The sequence below is a fragment of the Triticum dicoccoides genome, chromosome 3B, assembly GCF_002162155.2.
Source record: "Triticum dicoccoides isolate Atlit2015 ecotype Zavitan chromosome 3B, WEW_v2.0, whole genome shotgun sequence".
NCBI lineage: Eukaryota > Viridiplantae > Streptophyta > Magnoliopsida > Poales > Poaceae > Triticum > Triticum dicoccoides.
The window spans coordinates 435,668,848-435,677,159 of record NC_041385.1 but is presented as its reverse complement, the minus strand read 5'-3'; the positions used below and the strand labels follow the sequence as shown (position 1 = coordinate 435,677,159).

The 8,312-nt window shown below is 51.9% G+C and overlaps 1 protein-coding gene across 1 annotated transcript; it reads right to left on the bottom strand.

Moving 5' to 3' along the window:
• Nucleotides 1-237: 237 nt before the first annotated feature.
• LOC119281354 lies at nucleotides 238-1,130 on the bottom strand. The gene has a single exon (XM_037561880.1). It carries the CDS (start codon nucleotides 1,005-1,007, stop codon nucleotides 501-503), a length of 507 nt encoding a protein of 168 aa, XP_037417777.1. The 5' UTR covers nucleotides 1,008-1,130; the 3' UTR covers nucleotides 238-500.
• Nucleotides 1,131-8,312: the final 7,182 nt, after the last annotated feature.

Below are 8,312 nucleotides of genomic sequence, written 5' to 3'. Positions count from 1 at the left end.
TGATGTCTACTCATTTGTAATATTGCTACCTATGTGTGTTATGCTGGCCTTGTTGGCTGTATAACTTTAAAGCCGGACATGCTTTTTGTCTAAAAGAATTGGCGGGAGGTGTGTAGTTCTTGTGCAAGGGAAGAAGACGCAGGAGAGTCGAGAGTCAAGAGTACGGAGGCGCACATGAAACGCGAGAAAATTTGTAGATATGTGCGTCCGCGAAATAACATTTTGGCCATTCTTTCTCTTTTCTTCCCTGGTGCATCTTTTACTGCACACTGTAATTGCCTGATCAGCTGACCCAGCAATCAGCACAGCGTAGACGAAAAAGGTTCACTTTCCTAAGCGTCATACCTCACAAGCAAACAGTCATGGAATTATGGAGAATTTACAGCAGAGCAAAGCCCCGTGGTTATGAACAGATTACACATCACCAACTAATCTTACATATACAAGCATGTAACACTAACACATCATTCGCCTCCCTCCAAGTCGCCGGCGCATCCATGCTATCGCGACCTTGATGCTTCGAGCATGCCCGCGAGGTCCCTGGACGCGCGCACGGACTTGTACATCTCGAGGACGAGCCTCTGGCCCAGCTCGTCCGCCTTCTGCCGCACCTGCGCCTGGCTGCGCGACCGGCGCACGGGCACCCGCTTCTGCCACAGCGCCTCCGGGGCCGGCCCGCCCGGCAGCGTGTGCGTCGCCGCCGAGTGCTTCTTCGCCGCGCCGAGCATGGCGTCCACGTACGCGTCCCTTATCCGGCCGAGCACGCGCTTCGGGGCCTTCGCCGCGGCCACGGCCGAGGCCGGCGCCTTGACGCGCACCCGGAACATGCCGCCGAGCCGCACGCCCCACGCCTTGCCGTCGCCGCTGCCGCTGCCGCCGTCCCCGAGCCGCACCAGGTGGCGCGTGCCCCGGCCCGCCGTGCCGCCGTCCACGCGCTGGTACTTGCTCCGGCGCCAGTAGGACCGTATGCCCTTGGTGAACCGTATCGGGAAGGCCTCGGCTTCCATGGTCGTGCACGCTCTCCCCGCTCCTTGGTCGGTCCGTAGGCTGGGTTTGGTGTATGTTTGGTGACACGAAGGAATTTCTGTTGCTGAATGATAATCCGACCTTCATCTCTTTTTATGCACCCGTTCACGAGAGCTGCTGCCGTCACGTGCGAACATAAAATGTGATCGTCTAGACATGCTTGTAATAAACATTTCATGGAAGGTGCCGGGTGAGTGTGGAGGTGTATAGCAGGTGTTAGATGAAGTGTATTCTTGTCTCAACTCACAAGTTACCGAGAAGGGAGGTGTATCTGACCTCCGGACCAGACCAATTATTCAACTTGACATGGCATTCCGGCGGGAACAAGTCGTTCGTAGCTCAAGATTTGCATTGGCGCTCGGCATATATGATAAGCTACGGTTGCACAGTCACGGTCAGAACTCGGAGACACGGTCCCAAACTGTCGAGTAAATTAACTTGTTCAAATTAAAATGATGGGTCGGAATGATGTGGTGAGTGACGATCGCGTATGTCTGACTAAGCTGCCTGCCCAGGGCGTTGTGGACTTAGTCAGATCGATCCGGTCAACCAAAACGTACGGCGGCGTGCACAAGCATGTACCGTAAATAATCACTTAATCAGTCATAATCGATTTATTAGGTATTGTCGTTGGAAATCCTGTTGTGTGCTTCCTTTCAGCAGAGATTTTGTTTTTGTCGGGGTCAGCAATCATCAGCTAATGGCAAATAGTTTTGGTTTCTTACAGAAACATCTCGTTCGTGCAAATAACAGTAGCAGCCAACTCCAGAGGTTTGTATTTCTAATGAAGCGATGGGGCATAGAAGCATCTTTGTGGAAGTTCTAAGGGCATTTACACGCGGACGCTAACGATCGACGCCAGGGTCGATTTCCCGGTCGTTATGCCCGATTCCCACCCGAGACGGGGAATCTCGCTTGCGTCGATGCCGCGCAAAGCGTCGAGCGCTCCAGCGTTTTTTTCCCGCTCGATGCAAAGTAACTAGGCGTCGGCGCTATCCTGGACGCTACAAAACAGGACGATTCCTAAAAGCCCTGCTTCAGTTTCCAACGTGGGCGCTTCATTACCAGCGTTGTGAACAATGGAGGCTTCTGTTTTCTTTTTCGCTTTTCTTTAATCACTAGGCATCTACATATTGCTAGTGGCGTTGGAGGGATGGACTCCTACACAGGCGCTAGGCAAAAAATACTTTTTTTCCATTGTGTAAGCATCTCAACAAGCGTTCAGCATTGAAGATGCCCTAAATGGGGCATTTGCACAATCCAAAGCGCAGTTATACACAAGTTACTAATATTCTCCCTTTTTTTATGAAAAAAGAGGGGTCGACAGACCTCCATTTTCTATTAAAGAAGCCAGCATTCTACTACTAAATAAGTAGGCAAACCCAAAGAGCAACAGAAAAGAAAAGAAAATACACGGTGGAGAAAAATTAATCTAAACAATGCCTAGAGAAGAGATGTTCTTAGAGCATCTCCAGCCGCGCCCCCAACAGGGCCCTCCCAAGCCAATTTTAGCGTCGGCGTGCAAAAGACGGCCCAGCCATACCCTCAGGGTCTCGATTTTCGCCGGTTTTGGCCGAAATAACAACCGGCGAACCCGAGGCGGACCCAAGCCCCCGGGGGTCGCCTGGGGGCGCCGACCGAAGTGAAAAGGCTCGTGGGTCCGCTCTGTCGGCGAGAGAAGGCCCTTTTCCCACCGATCGCCCTGCCTTTCCCCCTCCGTTTCCCTCCATTCCCCCCTTCTCCCGCTATTCTCCTTCCTCTCCCCTCCATCAAGCCGCCATGCCGCCGAAGAAGTACGCCGCCCCTCGCTCCGCTATCGATGTCGACGCCATCCTGCCAAAGCAGAGGAAGCCGCGGGCGCCACCGTCCAAGCCCCCCGGCATGTCAAACGCCGACTGGAAGGCGGAAGTTCAACGCCGGGAGGCTGTCACCACCGACCAGCGGAACAGGCTCAACGCCAAGAAGGCTCGGGACAGGGCGGCGATGACGGCGGCTGCGGCCGTGGCGGAGCAGGCAGATTGCGCGGCGGAACAAGCAGAGGTGGCTCGCCCGACGGCCATGGCTTGCACGTTCCTTGGGGCCAGCAGAGCGTCGGGTCACCGGCCGGCTTCTCGTTGTCGACAAACCCCTGGGGGTGTGCGCCATCTCCTGGCTACGCCGAAGGCGACGCGCATGGCGGATTCAACCGCAACATCACCTTTCCACATGGCCACCCCGCCCAGCGCACGCCCTCGCCCGCGTTCGCCGACGTCCAGTACCCCCCATACACCTACTCGCCGCCGGATTACGCATCTTCCCTGGCGCCACCTCTGCGCCGTGGTGCGCTGCTCTTCTCACAAGCCTCGTCGTCGCATCTCGGCAACCCCGACCGCACGGAGGCCGACATGGATGACATCATCACGACCGGCTCGGCCGCCGCTGCCTACCCAGGGTTTAATGCCCAAGAAGATGCAATCGACCTCAACGGAGGCTCGACTATGATGGTCTCGACTACGGCGAGGAGGAGCCAGAGGAGGAGGAGGATGACGAGGAGGAGGAGGAGGAGCTGGCGCCTGCTCCGGCGAGGATAGGGAAAAAGAAGAGGCGGGCGGCCAGGACCGGCGAGCCGCTCGTCAAGTGGGCGTCCAAAAAAGACGAGTGCCTCACCGAAGCATGGAAGATCGTCTTCCTCGACCTGATCACCGGTACGAACCAGAACGCCGAGACGTACTAGGAGCGCATCAAGTTGGAGTTCGACGAGTGCAAGCTCGTCGACCCCTACTTCGCCGACGTCCACATGCAGCACGGCGCGAAGGCCATGTCCAACCATTGGGCGCTCATCCAAACGGCGTGCAACAAATGGCATGGGATCGTCGAGGAGATCGCGGCTCGCCCGAAGAGTGGCGCCAACTACGAGAGTCAGGTATGACGCTGGTCTCTCGCTCATTCTTCGCCGAGTTCATCGCCGACACTTGTTCCTCGGCGCAGATGGTCTGGATGTTTGCCATGTATCGCCAGGACAACAGTTCTGACTAAGACTTCAAGTACCTCCACGTGTTCTCCCGGATCGAGAAGTGCGAGAAGTGGGTGGAAGTCCGGCGCAGCCTCGCCAAGCCAAGGAGACGTACAAGCCGGACGTCGGGCGCGTCCGATGGGTGCTCAGACGGCAACAAACGGGCCAAAACGGCGAAGGACGCTGCTCCGGCTGCCGCGCGGCTGCATGCGTCCATCGAGCAGTGCATCGCCGACGCCAAGAACCACGCCGTCCAGAGGGAAGAGAAATCCAAGGCGCGGTGGTCAGCGTTGATGACGAACAGCGACGTCAAGCTCGACCTCCTCCGGAGCAACATCGACCTACTCCGGATCAACGTCGCCGCGAAGAAGAGGAACACCGACCTGGCATTCCTGATGGGGGCGGCCATGTCGACGATGGACGAGCGATTCAAGGCGTGGTACATGGCGGAGCGCGGCCTCATCCTGAACCAGATGTCGTCGACGACCGCGCCAACTCGCACGCCGACCCCAACGCCGCCGCCAAGCCCGAGCGATGATGCCTACAACGATTTCTCTTTTGCTAGGCCCAGCACTAAAAAACCCACTTTTTTACGATTACGAGGTTGCCACCCAGCACCGACGCCGACCAGCCCGCGCACGCCGACCCCCGCCAATCCGACGCCGGAGGAAAACGCCGCCATTTGATGCATTGCCTATGCGTCTTTCCTTTTGAACGCCAAACTTTAAGTGATTGATCGCGGTTGTGGCATGGTGATCGCCGGACGTCTTTCCTTTTGAACGACGAACCATGTGGTGGCGGTAGCCGCTGATCGCCGGACTTATGGCGGGAAATGTCATGTTTGAATTTATTAACGTCTTGGGGCCGACCCCTGGGGCGTGACTGGGAACTAGATCGCCCCCAAGGCCGAAAATGCGCTGGCCCGAAGGGCCAAATTAGTGCCGGCGGGTGCGCTGGGGGGCCGAGCGAGTGGGGTTCCTCTTAATGCAGGAGAGCTCAGAACACCAGGGGCAAAGAGCAACCACGGGTTTATTAAAAAAAACCAAAGCTGGGATAGGCAGACCTCATGAGCTGACGAATAAAAAAGATTCAGCTCATGCATAAAACAACTACTCCCTCCGTTTCTAAATATAAGTCTTTATAGGTATTTTACTATGGACTATATATAGATATATATAGATGCATTTTGTGTGTAGATTCATTCATTTTGCTCTGAATGTGGTCCATAATGAAATCTTTTTAAAAACTTATATTTAGGAACGGAGGGAGTATATAGCTTCGGAGGAGACGCTTGCGATCTTCAAATAGTCAGCCGATGTACCACCGGAGCCCAGTCTCTCTCTTTTCCATAGTCAGCCGCTGCACATTTCTCATTTCGATAGTCCACAGCTTATCACTTCTTTTTTTTTGCGGGGTGGCTTGTCACATTTTCCCATTTAAGCAAAACACCACCACATAGAGCCTTCAGTTTGTTCCACTGTACTAGATTACCTCCAACAAACACTCTACAAACCGAATCACTCCCCAACCTCAACACTAACTAGATCGTCGCCGGCGCGCGTTGCTGCGCCCGTCAATTTTGACATTATAATATTAGTGATTGATGATTATATCTAAATGTACTAATTTAATCATCATATAATCACACATTATATTTAACATGCTCACACCTATGAATCATGTTGTTTGACCCGAAATTTAACTGACGGTGTGTGTGTTTGTGCATGTTTATTTTTTCACGAGCATGTTTGGTGGAACAAATATTTTAAGTTGATTATTATGCCCCTAGGAATGTGGATGTTAAGAAGGTTGGCAATAGTATAATTTGTATAAGAATACTCCCTTCTTTTGGGTTTATTGGGCGCTCTTTACTTCATTGACAATATATTTGTATACTTTCAACCATTCCTGCATTAAGCATTTTCTAAAGATCAGACGTTACACTTATACTATTGTACAACACATCAAGATTCAGATCATAACATAATGAACCTATACAGATTTTAATTGAATAGAAATTGAGGAATACGAGCATCCATATTGTGCAAATTACAGGTCGCTAACATTTTAATTTTATCCAAACTGATTCAACTTGCTGCAATAGAACAATGGCACTAACATTTCATTTTCTATATAGAAACAATTCAACTTACTGGCACTAATTAACCTTAGTAAAATTAACCGATCCATTCATACAATCAGTTTTCCCCCGAAGGCAAAGTAATAATGTGTGCAACCCAAGAGGGGACTTAACACTATTTATCAAACAAAGCTTAGGAGTCAAACTCATCTCATAGCTCTAGCAGAATGCGTCATGCACAACCGAACAGCATCTTGCAGTCAAGTAGTTGCAGTAGCTTCTGATTTACCTGCTCGGACTTTAGCATCCACGCCACGAAAATATACTTAACGGGTCAATAATTTTTGGGGTATACATCATGTTCATCCCACGCGGATGCGGTCATAGGAACTGCTCATTTGTTAGACTCAAGTCTGGTCAACAACTGCCACATGTATTCCATTGTGTTCGCTGCAATAATAGAAATAGCATGAATTCTTAAAAGGCAAAATTGCAAGCTTTGCATTACTTGTAAAGTCGACTATCAAATAGAACAAGGACTAAGTACAAAGACTGAGATAATGTACAGGTTCAACTTCTCAATCGAATTCACTCCATACAGAGAGATGTGCTCCTGTAGCTAACATTCATTCTACATAAGGCCCAATTTAGTCAGAGCTAATGAACTCGACACCTACTGAAATTCTGCTTCACCACCTACTCAATTTCCACTCCACCTGCTCCCATTTATTCCTCTCCTCTGTTCATAATTACAATCTTCTCTCTATGTTCCTGACATGAACAATATGCTACATAAATATTTGGTGTATCATAAAATGGACTACATCTGCTTGTAGTCTCACATGTTTCATTTTTTTTTACAATATGCCGATGCAACCCTACACGATAAATTGCATTCTTGTACTACTTCTTTATCCCCAACTTCTAACTTGTCTTTGTTATGTTCAGCCCTACACGATATGCCGATGCAGCCCTACACGATAAATTTCATGACGCCATCCTAATCTAGAGTACATATTTTGTTGTAATACGTAAAGCTGATAAGAATGGAGATTACCCTGAAATCAAATGATGTTTGACCTAAACTGAAGCAAAATCTTGAAAAAAAGAAATCAAGCATCAACAACACAGTAGTGAATTCTATTGACAAATGAAGTGTTCATTGTACCGTCATGTTTTTTTTTTAGAAAAGGAGGATGACCCCCGGCCTCTGCATCTGGGAGATGCATACGGCCACTTTATTGATTATTCTCGAGGACCTTACAAAGTATTACAACAATATGTCTGAATCCGCCATCTTGACAACATATGCCACTACTCCTATCCAAATGATGCAGGGGTGCTACCTGGGCCACATACCCAGACTACTCACCTAATCCTATCATCCAAAGCCAGAAGCCCCATCCGAGCCACATACTGGGTCTGGTGCATAAACTGGTCTGACGCACTCACATGTGTCGTCGCCGCCATCTTCCACAAGTCCGTCTTCAGAGTAGATATTGAGGCTTCTACCTTGTGAGGTCACTCCGTCATCGACGCCACCTTGACGCCAGACAACTACCTCCACCTGCGCGAGTCCATCACCGCACATCGGGCGCGGAGTCTCCACCGCACCACGCCGCCGAGATCCGCCGTCATCAATGTGAAGGATGAAGCACCGCTCCACCAAAAAGGCGCCCGCTGGTCCCTCGATCCCGTGTACGCCTCCAAGAATGACGCCCCCAAGAAGGAAACGACACCAACGCGCCGCCGTCATCCGATCAACTGATCTAGGGTTTCCCCCGGAGGTAGCGGATAGAGGTCTAGAGCTTCTCCACGGCGATGCCTTCAAGAAGGTAATGACACAACAGGGTGTCACCAACGCCGGCCATGGCATGAAGCCGAGCACAAGGTTTTCACCCGGATCCGCTCGAAGAACCTCCATCACGTAATGTGTGCATGGGTCGCCGCCGATCTGAGCCGCCGCACAATGAGCAGGCCGCACCGGCCAGATCAGATCTGTCCGGAGGGCACAACCCGCATGGTGCCGACCCAACCACCAGGCCCTCCATGTCGTCACCGCCGATCCGAGGTCAGATGGTGTGTCGCCGCAGACCCGGCCGCCGCCGCCGAACGCCGCCATGCAGCCCGAGGCCGAACCGGCTGCCGCACCCCACCATCGCCGCCCCTGGCCAAGGCAGCCGCCGCGCCGCCGCCGGAAGGCAGGCCCGCCGC